At 31.5% G+C, this 17,713-nt stretch overlaps 3 protein-coding genes across 3 annotated transcripts; 1 reads left to right on the top strand and 2 right to left on the bottom strand.

Annotated features, from left to right (window-relative positions):
* The first annotated feature begins 667 nt into the window (after positions 1 to 667).
* On the top strand, positions 668 to 5,762 carry LOC126844596 (protein ERGIC-53). The gene is made up of 11 exons (XM_050582894.1): positions 668 to 1,289; positions 2,065 to 2,121; positions 2,469 to 2,566; positions 2,627 to 2,799; positions 2,872 to 2,971; positions 3,051 to 3,174; positions 3,257 to 3,416; positions 3,927 to 4,183; positions 4,256 to 4,361; positions 4,788 to 5,066; positions 5,486 to 5,762. Exons 1-11 carry the CDS (start codon positions 1,130 to 1,132, stop codon positions 5,520 to 5,522), a joined length of 1,551 nt encoding a protein of 516 aa, XP_050438851.1. The 5' UTR covers positions 668 to 1,129; the 3' UTR covers positions 5,523 to 5,762.
* Positions 5,763 to 6,018: 256 nt separating this feature from the next.
* Positions 6,019 to 10,271, bottom strand: LOC126844597 (uncharacterized). The gene is made up of 3 exons (XM_050582895.1): positions 9,677 to 10,271; positions 6,661 to 6,894; positions 6,019 to 6,554 (listed from the first exon to the last, which is right to left on the bottom strand). Exons 1-3 carry the CDS (start codon positions 9,836 to 9,838, stop codon positions 6,429 to 6,431), a joined length of 522 nt encoding a protein of 173 aa, XP_050438852.1. The 5' UTR covers positions 9,839 to 10,271; the 3' UTR covers positions 6,019 to 6,428.
* A 3,475-nt stretch (positions 10,272 to 13,746) lies between these two features.
* LOC126844409 (eukaryotic translation initiation factor 1A, X-chromosomal-like) lies at positions 13,747 to 16,976 on the bottom strand. Its single transcript, XM_050582586.1, has 6 exons — positions 16,804 to 16,976; positions 16,593 to 16,676; positions 15,700 to 15,803; positions 14,111 to 14,243; positions 13,912 to 14,015; positions 13,747 to 13,841 (listed from the first exon to the last, which is right to left on the bottom strand). The coding sequence occupies exons 1-6, from the start codon at positions 16,817 to 16,819 to the stop codon at positions 13,836 to 13,838; spliced, it is 447 nt and encodes a 148-aa protein (XP_050438543.1). The 5' UTR covers positions 16,820 to 16,976; the 3' UTR covers positions 13,747 to 13,835.
* Between the last annotated feature and the right edge of the window lie 737 nt (positions 16,977 to 17,713).

Raw genomic sequence — 17,713 nt, 5'->3', positions numbered from 1 at the left:
TTTAAAGAATAAGTTTTTTTTTTTCAAAAACGTGATAAACAAAATAGTCTATACATATTATTATAAATGTCAACTGCTTCAAAGCGCTCATATAAACAAGCACACAATAACGATATTTTGTACATATAATATTTTTTCATAAATCCTACTAACAATTAACAATTTTTTTCCATGCCGATTCGACAAATTACTAGTTTTTTTAAAATTATAATACTACTTAAATAATTCAAGCCTTACCTTTATAAGGCATAATTTACTACACCATGCGCCGTCTGCCACACAATAGAAAATAAATATCTTTTGCCTCGACGATTAAAATATAGTAATGTAACATTTGTTCAGACGATGCGAACTGAGAAGAATAAGAGCACATTGTTGTTTTTTTTTTTCGGAAATACGTTAAACGACAACACACGGCCGTAACGAGAGTCGGCAAACAAATGGCATAAACGTCAATAGTTTGTTTGTACATTGCAGTTTGCAAATATTTATGCGGTTAGGCTAACGACCAATGCGGTATAACAGCCGGTGAGTTGGATGCAAAGACAGTGTACGTTATAATATGTATACAATGTCTTTGGCTGGAGGCAAAGTAGCGCCACGGAATTCTACTGATAACGGCGGAGCGGCCGTAGCGGACACGTCGTTTGCAAATAATTGCCACAGTGGCAGCCGCGTTCGTTGATAAGAAGCGGTGGTCGGTGTTCGCCGTTCGGTACTTTATTCGATAATTATAATACACATCGTAACGATTTTGTTATTACCATTTTGTACAATATAATAGGTATATTATAGTGTTGTTTATTAATTGTACAATATACAAAACGCCTGAATACAACACGAGCCGAGTGTGATGTCCCGTCCCATCCGTGTACCAGCGCGCTTCTCGTAAAACAACAGTTTGGTCGTGAATTATTCGTAGTTTAGGTGATTTATTGAATATAGACACAATATTGGTCTCGTGTTTCTACCCCCCAAAAAAACACGTACACAAACACAACGTACCTCCGACGTGTGATATATGTTGACAGCAAACATGCCAACCGTACAGTTTGCTGCGCGAAAATGTTGAGTGCGCTTAACGGAAGAAGACAATTCGAAATCGCCGATTAGATTTGCCGTGACAAACATGTCGTTTAACACGCTATTTTTCATCCTTAATGCGGCCACATACGCGATTTACGCGAGTTCCAATCAAATAGTGTCCAGGTTCGAGTACAAGTACAGTTTCAAACCGCCTTATCTGGCTCAAAAAGACGGTTCGGTACCGTTTTGGGAATACGGAGGAAGTATGTTGACTATTTTTTTTATTTTTACATTTTACCGTTTTTGCGAACCGCCGAAAAAAAAACGTGCCTCTGAACTTACCATTGAAATTTTTCAAGTACAATCCCTGTAAAATTTGTCGCTCTCAAAAAAAATTCTTAAACTAAATTACTTTTACTACACCTAAAAGATTCTTTTTTTGTACAAAATTTGTTTTTAATTCAAATGTCTGTTACAAAACTTAAGTCGGAGTAGTTTTAGGAATAGACTGTTAGAAGTAGATATATATGAGACGTTGCGTGGCAGAGTCGGCAATCTCCAAGCGCAGTTTTCTTTATTAAATTGAAAAAAAAATGAATTTACCACGCGTTAGGTTCTTTATTGGACACTTACTATCAAAAAAAGTATTATCTCTGCCAGAAATCATTGTTGATAAAAATCAGTGTAACTAATGTACTGAAATTGATGCAGTGGTAATAATTCTATAATAACAGTTTTATAAAAAAAGGTTTACAAACTTAAACAAAAATATTTTAAAATCAAATACCTATTCCTATTAGGTTTCTCAATTAACTTGAAATGTAACAGTATATTAATTAAAAGTTCAATGCGCTTATTACAGATATAAGTCTGAGACTTAAAAGATGTTTTCATTTGGAACATGTATATTAAATATTAGCCGAAAACCAACTTAACCCTTTCTATTTATTTGTCATTTATTTATATAATAACTAAATATGTTTGTTATATTTAATTATTTATTAAAATTTTTACCAATTGCCTAATTGCCATTTTCAGATGCTATTGCCAGTGCAGATAATGTAAGAATAGCTCCGTCGCTAAAAAGTCAAAAAGGTTTGTAGTTAATTTTAAGAGGTACCATAACCTTGATAAACCTAACAAAGTACAGTGATACCTGTCTAAGACGGACCCTGAAAAACCAGAATACTGAATAAGATGGAACTGCTCTAATTACAACATTTTTTTTTATTCTGTGCAATTCCGTTTTAGACATGTTACACTGTTTTAGTTATTGTAGTTATAATAACTTGTTACTTTGACTTTAATCCATTATGTAGAATTTTCAATCATACGACTAAATTAATCGACAAATTTATTAAAACTAAATATTTCATGCATTTTTTTATGTTACCCTATATATGTATAAATATTGGTTTTATATTTATACATTTTGATTTTAGGCGCAATATGGACAAAAAATCCAGCATCATTCGAATGGTGGACAGTCGAAATTAATTTTAGGATTAGCGGGAGAGGCAGGATAGGCGCTGATGGCCTGGTCAGTATATTTGAGTAAAAATAAACACATATATCAATTGTTGTAAATAAAAATTTCTAGGCATTTTGGTATACAACTTCCAAAGGTGACTATCAGGGTCCAGTGTTTGGCAGTTCCGATAAATGGGTCGGTTTGGGTGTATTTTTCGACTCGTTCGACAACGATGGAAAACACAACAACCCATACATCATGGGTATCGTCAATGACGGTACCAAAGTTTTTGATCACGCCAAGTAATATTCTTTGTCTAGGTTAATACTAATTTTGTATGTTTGCTCTACATTTTGTTACTTCTTTGATTCTAGTGATGGTTCCACTCAACAATTGTCGGGATGTCTAAGGGACTTCAGAAACAAGCCGTTTTCGACCCGAGCAAAAATAGAATACTATATGAACACGTTGACAGTATGTATATGTCAACACCGCTTAGACCTTTGATTACTTCAATACAATTTAATCGTATCATGGCGACTTTTGATTTTAGGTGTTTTTCCATAGCGGTAACTCAAACAATCCTGAAGACTTTGAAATCTGCTTTAGAAGTGACCAAGTGTACTTACCAAAAGGTGGACACTTTGGTGTTTCTGCAGCTACTGGTGGACTTGCAGGTACAATAATCTGATGATAAATTAAAAGTTGTAGGTCGTATACAAAATGAATAGGTATTTATCTTTTTATTTTTTTTTTCAGACGATCACGATGTAAACCATTTTTTGACGTACAGTCTTTACCCGCCTGGAACAACATTCAAAACTGCCGGAGCACCTCCACCCGCATCTGTTGACGAGGAACAGAAATTGACAAAAGAATATGCCGACTATCAACGGAAATTGGAACAAGAAAAAGAAGAGTAAGTACCTATATAAAAACTTGAGCAACACTTAGGTTATTGCTAAAAGTAATTTTGTTTCAAAAAAATTTATCTAATGATTAGTATTTCAAATGCAGTCATAGTAATTTTTCAGTATTACAATAATTTAAAATGTTGTCGCATTAGAACAATATTAATGATTAATATTTGGGATTTTATTAATGAATTTGAAATTTTCAAAAACTCACTCTTAACTCAAATTCAAATACAGCATTACATATTTAAAAAAAATTTTTTTTATAAATTTATTAAAGTAAGCTTTATTACTTTATTGTTGTATGGAATTTAGAATCTATGAGTACATTTTAGTTCTAAAATTACATATAATAGATTTTACTGTTCACGACTTGGTGAGAATGATATATTTTGAAAAAGTTGTAAGTTTTACTGAAAATATTAAAGTTTAGTGCAATATAAAACTGGGATAACTTCAACTAAATTAATGACAACTATTCCTGTATTTTTTTTATTATTCTATTTTTCTTTCAGGTATAAAAAACAACATCCCGATACTAAAACTAAACACGATGAATCTGAGTTTGAAGATTGGTATGAAACCGATAGCCAGCGGGAATTGAATCAAATATTCTCCGGTCAAAGTGCAATTGTGGATTCGGTGAAGGTATTGAGCCAAAAACTGGATGAAGTCGTTGGACGTCAAGAAAGAACCCTCAGTTTGCTATCTACAGTTCAGTCTACCGTAACAATCGCCGCCAGTGCAATAGGCGGTGGCCAACCGATAAATGGTAAATATTTTTTTACTTAACATTTTTTGTTATTCAAATATTTTTAATCTCTAAATAATTCTCATTTCTTAGCACAAGTACCTCAAATGCAAATGAACGCTGGAGGGGTCACAAGACAAGATATTGAAGTGTTGGTTAACGCCCAGAATAATATAATTAATTCTGTAAAAGAAATCAGGTACAATAAGATCACTAGACGTATATAGTATAAGAATTAATTATAACTCGGCTGGTTTGTTAAAGAAAAAAAGAAAATTATCAAAAACCAAAACCGTTGATAATGTCGATAGTTATCATTAGATAATTAACAATATGATTGTTATTGATGATTTTTAAATCAATAACAATGTAATATATTATATTATATTATGATTTTGGCGTTAGCACTATTGATAAAAATATTGATGAGTATAAAACAGTTTGAAACTTCAAACTTTAAAAAAAAAAAATTATGCATTAGCTTATTACTTTTTTTTATAAAAACCTTTTTCTTTGACAAAAACTATAACATTAGCTCAAAATTAATAAACCGTCTAGGTCGCATAAAAAAAATGAAAAACTTGTCGTTATTATTGATTATTAATAAGTAATTCTTTGGCCGTAGAAATTATGTAGTGGACGTACACTCAAAAGCTGACACCATAATTAAGAATCAAGTTCACCAACCCACTGCTCAGGTCCAACCGATCGGTGGTTACGATTCTATATCGATTATGAATGAAATAAGAGATTCGTTGAACACCATCAAACGCGACACTGCTCAAAGTGCCCAGAAGCCAAACTATGCTCAACAGACATCGTGTCCCACTTGTGCGACGAGTTCAATTGTGATCGTAGTTGCGGTCGTGCAATCTGTATTATTCATTGTCTACGCTATTTACAAGTAAGAATGAGATGTCAAAATATTTATATTTGCCGCTGCTAAATGTGAATAAAAACAAACCAAAAATAACCTCATAGCGGTCGCGTCAGCGGTGTTTACACCGCTTTTACCGAAAAACAACACACTGTATTTATATTCATGAGGTTAACCTGGTGTAACTTAAGCTGCTGATAGATCATCAACAAAATATGCAAAAAAAAAAAAAAATGTCAACGGCAAGATAAGCAGCGGTGTAAACACTGCGGCTCGACCGGAAAATGGTATCTTCAAAGAGGCGACTGTTTGGAGGTTAAAAAATATTAGTTTTTTTTTTGTCATTTGTATATTTATGATATATATATATATATATATATATATATATATATAATAATTATTTTATTTACTTTCCACGCATGTAAACGTCATTATCATTTTTACAGGAATAATAAAGAATCACAAGCCAAGAAATTCTATTGATTCGGAATCTGTCTGAGAAGTTTTTAAAAAGTGTGTTCATTATAAATCATTCCATTATCTTAAATAATTATTTAGACAAAAACTTTCTGGTACCTTATTTATATGTTTAAAAAACAATGTTGAATCGTTACAAGTTTGTCTACGGATTATGACTTAAAATGTACTATATTAATATTGCTTACATTTTTATCAATTATAATATTGGTACCAGCATTTGAAAAATAATTTTGTTGATAAATTGTGTTAAAAAAAGTGTTGTGATGTACAAAATAAATATAAATAATAAAATATTAATCTCATTAATATCTATGTTAATATTTATTAAGCTTAAACCTTGTGTGGTTACAATAGACTTTGTTTGTAATATTTAAAAAAAAAACTCTTTTTATTAACTTAATAGTATATAGTTTATTATTATTTTAATTTAATTCATTGTCAAAAATTGTGTTTTGTATAATTGATAAATAGATTAAGAATAATAGTTATATTATTATTTAATAATGGTTTTGATTAAAATATTTAGTTAATTTATGTCGTTTATAAACATAGGTAATAAATAATGGTCCGATACATAATAAATCATTTCGATTTACTTAAAAATAATTTTAAAAAATAAGTCATAATATAAGAACACATTGTATTAAGAAGGTTATAGTTTATTTTATTAATAAATATAGGCGAAGGCTATATGGGATGAATTTTCCATCCGGAATATAATAATAATTGTAACCTGCACACATTTTTTTTCTTTTAGGCACTGGGTAAAATATTTGTTCAGGCAAAAAAATAATTTATGATTTTATATTCTTATGTCGTACGCATATACTTAAGAAATAGTCATGATTTTTTTTTTATCGATTATAGTTAAAAAAAAAAAAAATCACATCTGTGTAAAACCGTTAAGTATTAAAATAAAGTGCAAGCTGAACCGTGCATCACTTCAGACAAGAACATTGGCGTCCCGGCTCCAAGACCGCCGTCTGTCTTCTCGTGTTCATTTTCTTGATCATACTCGCAGTCGAAATAACGACTCTAAATTTAAAATTAAAAAAATGTTTATAAAATATTATATTATATTGTTGCAACTTAACTACTACGATGATGTGAATGTATATTTAATTGTTTGATCCATTTATACCTGACAGTCCAAGCATCGGCAATGGTCGCTCATTTTGCACGTGATTCCCCATTGGGCAGCTACGGCTTTGTAGAATTCCTTGCTACTCTTATGAAATATTTCCTGTCTGACCGGAGAACTAACGCTACTCTGTTGGCCCTGTTCGGATTCACCGCACTGTTGCTGACTACAACTTGCCGATGCTGCATAGTTTTCTTCGTCGATTACCATTTGACCTTGTTCGGAGGATTGTCTCTGTAAACGATAAGACAATTTTTTTTTTTTTTTAAATGAATTCTTTCTGTTTCAATTATTATGATTTGTTTCATATACCTACACATAACTATAAATATATGCACATGTAGGGTAAAAACAAATATCTTTATTTTTAAGCTTACCCAGGTAAGGTTAATTAAGAATAACAATTTTGGAGTTATTTAGAAAGAGGTTAAGGGATAGCAAAATTTTAAATTGAAATGGTCTAATATGTAAAACTGTATTAGTAGCTCATTTTAGTTTTTACCCAATGAGTAATGAATAATATGTTCATTTCCAGAGCTCAATTAAAACAATTGAAAACCCTTTGACAAACATAATTCAAATGAGTAAATTTATTAAGGGCAAAAAAACATGGTATCTATTTTTCCATAATATGTGTACGTTGCTCTCCGAATTTTACATTTATGTAACTGTGTACTACTAATTACTACCTGTCTTACAAATGCAATTTATAAGATAATATAATATTTAATTACAATGTATTTAGAGTGGTTTTAAGGGTTGAACTCCCTCTAAGAATTTTTTCACATATAAATAATTTAAAAAAAATTGTTTATATTTAATAAACTTCTGTAACCCGCTTTTCTGAACTAAATACTATAGCTACGGCTATTATTTTTGTAAAGTGTGTTTTGGACTTCTTCAAGTCCTGTAGGTCTTATCAGTTACTATTTAAGAACACTAAAATAATACTTCTACAATCGACCACTTAAATACTGCGCTGGTTTCTAAAATAGGTAACTAAGAAATAGATATTATTTTTATCGCCCAAATTTAAAATTAAATTTTTAATGCTTGTAGGCAATTTGTATTGTTATCAGTCAGTTCTATTACCCATCTATTATCGTTATGAAGAACCGTTATAGATGTAGATAACTGCCTATATAGGAGGAAGGGCTACATTTATATTCTATGGTTAAGCCCCTCTAATATGATGTTACAAGGATATCATATCCTTTACCCAAATATTTTTAAAAGATAAATATACTATTTGAAAAACAACATTTCTAGGGACAGAGTAAGTGGATATCGTGGTCAATGTGGAAAATTACAGCTATTATAATAATAATAATGACATTATAAAGGACACAGTTCGTTACAGTACCTTTTTCTTAATTAAGAGACACAACTCGTTTAATAATAAGGTAGGTAATACGATAATGATGTCCCCCGGGGTCCGTGAAATAGTACCTAGGCATATCAACTATCAAGTACACGTTTTATGCATACAAAATAATTCCCCTAGCATCAAAGGGAATGGTTGATTATTTTAATTAAAATGAAACAGAGCCACCCGACACGACCACGCTTTGATCCCGGGTCCCAGCATAATATTACAGCAACTGCTGTGTAGGTAGGTATAGGTAGCTTTTACGAGGCCCCTGAGGAAATAAATTTGCAAGGTCAGAGCACTCAAATGACAAACTACATAACTAGTACACGTGCCTTAATATAGCCAATGCCTAAGTGCTGTTGGTCAAATTAGACGGTATAATGAAAATGTGTTACAGAAACCTGTTGAATTTTCAAATGGAAATTTCGAGCGTTTTTTTAATTTTATTATCTTGGGCGCAAGATTATTTAGATTGATAATTAACAAATCCAAATTACTTTCTATTTTAAAACCAATAACCTGCCGATTTTACATCGGAGTACCTACCTACCTATAGTTATGATGTATTATTATTTTTAATATCTAACCGAAACATTTACATCGGATACACAAAAAAAAAACACATTTAAAATACTATACGTTTCCAGTAGGGGCCTACAATGGTTTAATCTAACACTGGGAATCAATACACGGGTATCTCAGGTTCTCCTAAAACTTTGCATGAAAAATCGAAAGAAAGAAAAAAATTCCAACCTTTCTAAGAGAAAGGGTGTACGATAATTATTGTTTAGGTTGTCAACGTTCATCGGTAGTACTACGTCTTAAGATTATTCTATACAAATTTCGAACTAATTGGACTATTTTGAAAAATATATATTGAGCGCCGTAATTTTTAAGTTGAAAAAAATGTACATTTTTCGTTGTTTTTTCTCGATTTTGAAAGGGAAGGAAGGAACTTTATACATTTTTAGTCTATTAATGTACCTTACAGGTACGATTTCTGATCTTAAGAGCTGCTACACAAAGAAATCGGTTCAGTGGCTTCAATGACATCGTGAGTACAGACACAGAAATATAAAAATATAAAGGAATAAAAATAAAAACACATCATTGTAAATATACAATGCCTTCACAGCGATCGCATTGAAATAAGATCCGTCTAAATGGCATTACACCCCCCCCCCCACCCACCCATCCATGGACTGCCACTTTTCCTCTTACCCCCCCCCCCTCGTAAAAACATAACAATAATAATAACAATCGAATAGCCTCGGGGTGCCAATTCTACGCACTTCCCCCAAGGGGGAGGGTGAAATGCCCAGAGTTTCGATTGTTTGCTACAAGTACAAGTACAGCACATATAAAATTAACAGCATATTATGTAAAAATACAAAGTTATAAAATTCGTACAAAAAAGTACAACGAGAATAGTAATGAAAATAAACGTAGGAGGAAAGAGAGAGACGCGAGAATGGTTTGATGAGGACTGCTGGTGTATTCGAGGATTAGTCGAGTAGAAGTTTAAAGCAAGGCGAAGGAGAAGAAGAAGACGCCAGAAACTATAATGTAAACCAACATATTTAAATATATTTTTTTATTATATGAAAATGATATGATCGACACATTGTTTTCTACGACTGTTACCTTGGCCAAGCTGCATTCGTAGCTGGGAGGAGGCGACGCGTGTGCTTGCTGCAAGCCCATACAGTCCATGCTACTGCAGCCGGGTGTGCATTCGTCCGGCGACGACTCCGGGTGTTCCTGTTTTTTGTTTTTGTCCTTGCGCTTTTTCTTCTCTTTCCTCATGCTCAGGCAGCAATTCACTTGGGATAGTTAAAAAAACACAAGGCGAAAAAAACACCGACCTCGCCGCGGACGCTGATGGCGGCACCAGTTAAGCGACAATAATCACCGCGGCCGACAATGACAGCGACGTTATGCGGTTCGCACGGCCGTCGTCGCGGCGCATAGTTTTCCTGAAAGTGCGTGCACTCTCTGTAGTAGGCACAAAGGATTCGAACGCGGTCGGCAAGTGTCGGCAGGGCGCGACGCCAGCGGCGGGACTGCCTCCGCCGGTTTCGGGATCGACCTGCGTTTCCCGGTAACGGCACGCGGGAGGGAGGGGCGAGAGTAAAAAAAAAAAGTAAAACACCGAACAAACATAAACTAAAAACCGAACAAGAGGAGAACGTGGACGAGGAGGAGGTGGAGAAAAAAAGAAAATAATTACCGTACGACGCTTCGACACAACCCCTTCTCCTTCCGGCCACGCGCTTACACGACAAGCCGTGTAAAAAGTACACTGCGGCCGGGTGGACGGGAGGTAGGACCCGCCGGTGTAGGTATGTGTACGCGCAATATATTGATCTCGTCCCGCCGTAATCGCGGCGGCCGTCGGTTTGTCTTCAGGGCGCAAGCCCGCCGTGTCTCTCGTCCCAAGGGACCCTCATCCGAAAGCGCTACATTGTATATATATGTATATACTCATATTGTATACACACACAGACAAAAACAACAAAACGGCGGCGTCACGGCCAGGGCGGATATTGCACGACGTTTTATTTTAGGGGGTGCTAAAATCATGTCGTATACCTGACTGACCAAACATAATTCTTATCTTTAAACCATTAGATATAAAATAATATATTAGAAAACAAAAATGTTCTAAAATAAAACATTTTCAACAGAGTAGGTATTTACAGTATTAAAATTTCATGCGCGCAAATCAAGGATTGAGGTTTGAATTTTTAGGGGTGCCAAAGTCCCCCTAGCACCCCCTAGTTGCGCCTAAGGGACTGGCCTGGTCATACCGGTTTTCCAGAGGAGAAATTTTCGATTTTTTTAGCTTTAGTTGAGAAAGTATAATATTGTTTTTACAATGATTGCATGGGGACTGTTTTAAGGAGTTTCGTATAGGCTATATTTAAGAAAAAAGAGATTTTAATAAATTTCGACCTTTAAATTAATTTACCGGTTAATTTATATAGCTTCGGCTTCGGTATTTATTACCTTATAAATAAGGTATTATTTATAATGAAAATAATTTTTCTTCTATGAGTAAAAGCCATTTTGGTTTTTATTTTAGACCAAAAGCAATGGTCCAATTTCAATTATGTAAAAAGATTCGAGTGCTTTGGCTGACTAACTATGTTATGTAGGAAGCCGATTTTTATTTAAAAATTTGTAAGTAAATAAATTTAATTTTGCAATTTTTTTCAACATTAAAACCAGTTTTTTTAAATAAAAAAATAAAAAATCTGTTTCCTACATAACCTAGTGGGTAGTAAAGTTGCAAAGAAACTCGTATATCTTTACAGAATCAAAATTGGATTATCTTAAGTAGTCAACATTTTGTCTAGCTTGTAAAATGTTATGTAGGTACAAGCAATTTATTCGTTTCAATGTACTGAACAACTTGGAGTGATATCGCGTTTTAAAAATTGAAATATTTAAAAAAACACAAATATGACATTCTCTTGAAAAAATTTGACTTTTTAGAGTTCACATTAGTTGTTATCAAACTGAAATAACGGTTTATGGAACCAATCCAAATTTTGCATAACTGAAAATATATTGTACTCATTTTTGTATTTTATTACCTACATAACGATTTATAATTAATTTAATTAGGTATATTTTAAATCGCAGTACCACTTACTTGTGAAATATGAACTAACGATAATTAGTGCGATTTTTTTAATTAGTCAGTTAATTAGAACTCGTGTTAACTTTAACAATACAATTTGAATAGTTAAATTATTTTTAATACTAGTTATTTTGCAATAAACAATATTATTAAGTTGATTAAAACAGAGAAAAAATTCCAAAAAAAAAAGCTTGTATGCCATCAAAAGATAATATTGACATAAAAAATTTCAATAAAAACCTAACCGTTTGTCATATGGTCAAAATATTGAATTGACAAATACATTAGTTAGAACTTGTAAATAAGACAAAAACAAAACTTCAATAAGAAGTTAGAACTAGGTTTTAAAAAATATATATAAATAGAAAATTGTTTTGTTAAATTTAACTTTTTTTAACATTTTTGTAAGTAGCAAAATATTGAGTATATCAAAGGTTAGGTTAGGTTACAAATCGAAGGTGTTTTAAGATTTATAATTTGATCAAAACAATTTTTATCACACAACTGACAACGATTATAATTTTTAAAGCAGATTCAAGAAGGAATGGTAAGAGGAAAATTGTATGGATGCGTATAAATAATAAAGCATGATTATTTTCCAAGAAATTTACCAATTTTAAAGAAAAACATTTTGTTTTGTAAAACTTAACATCCTTTTTAGTGGGCCAAAGGTTTTTATTTTTGTTTTTTAAATTAAGTTAAAAGCGTATATAATTTTTATGTGTTTTCTAATAAACGGTTAAATAAAAAAATTCTAAATTTTTGACAAAATATATTGCCATAGGATCTTTTGTTATAAATAATTCATTCATCGTTATCAATTATGATAAAAATTGAACTGGTACACTCAAGAATTGAATTTAAAGACCAAAGCTGTGGAAATATTTTCATATAGATATTTATTTTCAGAATAAATTTATATCTTGAGTATAAAAGGAACAATGTAAACTTTAAACTTTAAACTAACCATGTAAATTAATAAAATATACCTACCTAAATAGGTATACAGTAGGATATAAGGAGGGTACTTTTAGAAGAAAAACCAATGAAATGTATTCTTCAACGTTTTACGCAGTACCTTTTTATTTCTACACAGTAGAAATAAAAAATCTAAAAGATGTACCTACCAAACTACTATTATTTGATTTATAATTTATTAGTGTAAAATTGTTACAATGATTTCAGTTGGAATGACACAAATTATTATAATACCAAGCCTTTATTTGCATGTGGAAATAATGCTTCAGAAAAATCTATAATGAACACTCAAGTTGCTAAAAAATTCCCCTTAAATCCCAAATTATAAAATAAATGCAAAATAAAAATGTTGTCATTGAATTTTGCGTTAAACAAAATAAAGTTCTTAACCTAGTCAGAATAATATTACATTTCTGCACATCTGATGAAGGTTTTATTTCTGTGTAACGACTAGATTTCTTCTATCGGGTGGTGTCATGTCAAGTCTCTTGCAAGTCATATTACCTGAAGCACAACGTGTAAAAAAACAACTTTAAAGAAGTACAGTGGTGTCGAGGCATAGTGGGAATGGATCATATTGGGGTGGGGAAGGTCTATAGGAATTTTTTTAACTAAAAGTGATAAAATCACTTTCAAATAAACGCTTCGGTGCGAATCTGTAGATGGCAGAAATACAAATATTGAAAAAGCGTTGTAATGACAATAATGTGATTGAAATTGTGTGTTTAGTATCATTATCATCATCTTAACGGGCCTGTGAGGCCCAACACTCATTTGCTATCTTGGACAGGTCATCAGCCCGTTGCCGGATAGGTGGACGGCAGCTCCTTTTTAATCGCCTGACAAACGGAGCCTGTGACCGAGTGCTGAACCGGCAACATTGAGTGCTAACATACTGCAGCCATACCCCCTGGGGGTCACTTCTTCTCCTCCTTTTTAGTATAAGAATGGATATGATTAGAGTTGATCGTCTTTTTTTTTTATGCTGTTGTTACCCAGGTATAGTAGTTAATGATATAATGAAGATGTTTTTGATTACTCGTTTTTACTGTATTTTTTTTTTAATTAGGTAATTCAATAACGAAACACATTCATTTTTAAAGTTTTTATTTTTATATTATCAATATGTTATTATTTGTTTCGGATGAAATATACAATATTTAGGGGCCACAGAATAGTTTAGATCTGAAACAACAATACAAAAAAAAACAAAATTATTAAGAGTATTGATTAAACGTGTGTTTACTCTTCTTACATTGTCAACAACTTCTCCCTCATCGTCATCGGTAATATCATCGCCAAACTCAATGTCTTCATCCAAACCGTCGTCGACAAACGTAACTGTATCATTGATGCGCACTGAAAACAAACAAATCGTGTTAAGATACATGTCTTGCTTTTTAAACATTCAAGTACACAAATTCTAAACAACTTGTTGTTATTGAAATAATTACCAGTTTCAGGAAATTCTCCGTATGTTTTCAAATTACGAGCTTCGTCTGGTGTATATTTCAAAATAATATCAGCTTTTGTGTCTTGATAATCACGTAGACCTATCAGTACTATGTCACCTTGATTAATCCACACCTTAAAACATAATATTATCACACAAATAAATACATGAATACAGTCTAAAATACTTCTGTACTCTTAGCTAAAATGAATTATTGCCGTTGCGTCAAGTATCAAAAGAGAACTGAATAAAGAACATATTCAACGACATTTATTGTTTATTTTTTTAAAACTGCCTGACAAAGCTATCTTAATTTTGCAATCATCTAGTAATTATATACATATATATTTATATTTAGGGAGATGTTGCTCTTTTAAATAAATGGTATTGTTGTTTACTTTTATTTTTCAAATAGCTACATACATAATTTTATTGTTTTTTTAATACGAGAATTTTCGATAAAAATGAAAGTTATGAAACAATTTAAGTCATTTTTTGTTTTTTGACAGGAAGTCTACTAAAAGATGAAATCAAAGAGTTATTGGTTGGGTCATAGTTGTAACCAATCACTTATATTTATAAATGCACATTTTAAAAATAATATCAAACAATAAGCGTAATACCTGTTAATTTGCAAAATCATGGTATGCACAACCTTAAAACATTAAATTCTCCTGAATTATCATTAACAAACATTAAAAATATTCTGAATTTTATTATCTAACAGATGATTGGTAGGCTAGTTTCTTGAAAATGATTAATACTCTTGGCATGTACATCTTGACTATAGTCGTTTTCTGGACAACATGAGTGTACAAATGCATTTATCACTCTAATAGCTAGTTAATACCTACACCTATGGCAATATACTTTTGTATTTAACTAGTCAGTGGTCGCAATTAAAGTGCCGCGCTTACATATGAACGAGTTAAGACACCACTGGCTAGTTTCTTGGGTATTTCATCTTAAACTATAAATACCTTCAGCTGATACAATAATTACAAATTAAAATATTATGATTTTATACATTTTTTGGCTTCTTATTGAAGATTAAAATCAATAATCACAAAGTAGTCAGCGCTCACACGCGACTAATCGTATATACATTTTTTTTTTTAGTTAAATTTTTATAATTTTTTCTCATAACGTTATTTTTGTATTCAGAAATATTTGCTGATGTGTTAGCATAAGGTAGAAGCGATGTCAAGGATTTAAAAATACAAATAATTAAAGAAATGATGGCTAAAAATCGAGTGAACAACGCGCTTACACGTGATTGAGGGCGGGTGTATTTTATAGACGTTTCTTAAACATTTTAATTGTAATTTGAATACTAAACAAATTATTAATATACTCAAATTTCATTAATTATAACAAATTTTTTAATTATGGTCCAACATACTATTTTTAATAGAAAAATTAAAAGCTCACACACGACTAACGATGTTATAAAAAGCATCACGACCACTGATGGGTTAAAAAAAAATTTACCGTACCATATGTATAAACAAACAATAAAATATGTCAATTTTAATGTCAATAAGACATCATTAACTTTTAACAAAAATATTGTTGTAAAAATGAATTAACCTTTTTCCTCAACTTTCCTCGAATGTGACAAAGCCGTTTAACCCCATCGAAACACATAGCTTCTAGACGTCCATTGCCCAACATTTTTGTAACTTGAGCATATTCTGTAAATGTTAAAATAAGACATAAGACTTTGATGTAATGCGTGTACACTGATTAATCCATTTTGAGTTTATTTTACATTTCTACAATATTTGCATTTTTGGGGGTGCTTAGTCCTCTTAGCACCGTCCTAGTTGCGTCTTTGCCTACATCTATCATATATATATTTTTTTTAAATAGATTTAAATTTTAAAAAAATTGTCATAGTAATAATTGTGATAGTAAAAACCAGGTTCCACCTTAGTTTTCTTTAACTACAATGAAATTATTATAGATAATAGTTCCTTAATTAGCAAGTGTGTACTTTTCACCAAGTGTGTTTTATATATATATATATATATTTATAAAATACCATACCAAGGATACTACGTATGTGTCACAGATAACATATTATTTTTTAATTTTTAATCTTCTAACATAAATATTGAGGAGAGCAAGGTCTCCACCTCATTATATTCCCATGTTAGAACGATGGAAAGACATGAAGAGAGAAGAGTGGAAGTCTATTTTTTCACTGTGACAAGGCTTAGCCTTTAGAAAAAAATAAAAATAAATATTATGTATTATTAATTAAGTATTGAAATATCTAACAAGTATAAATAATTACATTTTTTTTTTACATTTTATGTTTAAGATGGTAATGCTTAGAAACTTCATTTACCTAACAGTGTTTTAAGAGTTATTTGATTCCCATGTCCGTTATTAATGTAAAACATGATAGAAATATGGAAAATAAACCTCCAATTAGTCAGATAAAAATGGTAACGTTTTACTAAAGAAAAAAGTATTACCTTGTCCGTCTTCTTTGAATACCAATTCACGTTTTTCTGTCTCATTTTCGTTTTTACCACGTCTACGATTTTTACCTCCTTTTCCTAAGAGGTTTATAAAAAAAATTACACAGCGTGATTAAATTTACAATACTAGACTTGTGCTCCGAATTTATGTTTATTGAAAACATTTAAGTCATTATAATAACTTTCTAAATGTTATTCGACATACCTTTATTTTTTGGCATAACTCGACTTTTCTCTTCTAAGCTAATAAGTTTATAAACTTATAACACAACGAGTAAAATTGTAAATTTCATACAATAACAGATAATAAAGTCTTTATTCTTATTTACAATTGGTAAATTCTCGTGTCACGAGATGGGACCATAGAAAAGAGAACAATATCAGAGTTGATGCGATAAGCTATCACGAAATCGAAATTCACGCTTGTAAGCTCAGTAAGACCATATTGAAGAAAAATTATTATTGTGCATGTCAAACTCGGTTAAACGATACTCATGGGCTCAAAAACTGTAATTGTACCGTATAATTTATAAACTATAATTTACAAATCAAACATATTATACCTACTTAAACGGTGAATCCTTTCATTGAATTTTCGAAATTTAAAATAATTGTCAAGCCTCGTTTGACTGTAGTGTTCGTAGGGGAGGGGGGGGGTGTGCAGACAATATGGCTATCTCTTATCACTTATCAGTTACCACTTATCAGTAAACAATAGTAGAATTGTTTTGAAAATAATAATCGGCAAATGACAATTTTTGCTACAGCCTATAAAGTATTAGCTCTAAGGTATTTAGTATATTCAAAATAGTATTTTACCTAGGTTCTAATTTTAAAACTGAATTTACAAGGAATACTTCTTGCACATTTTATACTTGTGGACTAATTATCTTGTCTGAAATAAATTAATATACACTGTATTATACGCGTCCGTTGTGCTGTGTTGGTCTGCTCCGCGCCGACACTTTGTTATTTGGAACAGAATACACCTACTGGATATTATAATTATTGTTGTAGATACTTACTTAAAACTTGACTATATTTTTTTCTTTTCCATTTTGTCGTATAACGTGGCCTAGTTTTAATGAGACGTGTAAAAAATGATTTATACTATA

The sequence above is a fragment of the Adelges cooleyi genome, unplaced genomic scaffold, assembly GCF_023614345.1.
Source record: "Adelges cooleyi isolate 19-005CV unplaced genomic scaffold, UGA_ACOO_1.1 ACOO_flye_CR_arks_rails_tigmint_CR_PRNA_651, whole genome shotgun sequence".
Taxonomy (NCBI): Eukaryota; Metazoa; Arthropoda; class Insecta; order Hemiptera; family Adelgidae; genus Adelges; species Adelges cooleyi.
This window is presented reverse-complemented; position numbering and strand designations above follow the sequence as displayed.

Excerpts from the sequence above, each read along its gene's own strand:
- LOC126844596 (XM_050582894.1), top strand. The coding sequence starts at position 1,130 with ATGTCGTTTAACACGCTATTTTTCATCCTTAATGCGGCCACATACGCG. Across the intron at positions 2,567-2,626 it reads GGATAGGCGCTGATGGCCTG|GCATTTTGGTATACAACTTC; the intron begins GTCAGTATATTT and ends AAAAATTTCTAG. Across the intron at positions 2,800-2,871 it reads AAAGTTTTTGATCACGCCAA|TGATGGTTCCACTCAACAAT; the intron begins GTAATATTCTTT and ends CTTTGATTCTAG.
- LOC126844597 (XM_050582895.1), bottom strand. The coding sequence starts at position 9,838 with ATGAGGAAAGAGAAGAAAAAGCGCAAGGACAAAAACAAAAAACAGGAA. Across the intron at positions 6,895-9,676 it reads ACGAATGCAGCTTGGCCAAG|AGACAATCCTCCGAACAAGG; the intron begins GTAACAGTCGTA and ends TATCGTTTACAG. Across the intron at positions 6,555-6,660 it reads GCCGATGCTTGGACTGTCAG|AGTCGTTATTTCGACTGCGA; the intron begins GTATAAATGGAT and ends TTTTAAATTTAG.
- LOC126844409 (XM_050582586.1), bottom strand. Across the intron at positions 14,244-15,699 it reads GAGGAAAGTTGAGGAAAAAG|GTGTGGATTAATCAAGGTGA; the intron begins GTTAATTCATTT and ends TTATGTTTTAAG. Across the intron at positions 14,016-14,110 it reads CGGAGAATTTCCTGAAACTG|TGCGCATCAATGATACAGTT; the intron begins GTAATTATTTCA and ends GTTTGTTTTCAG.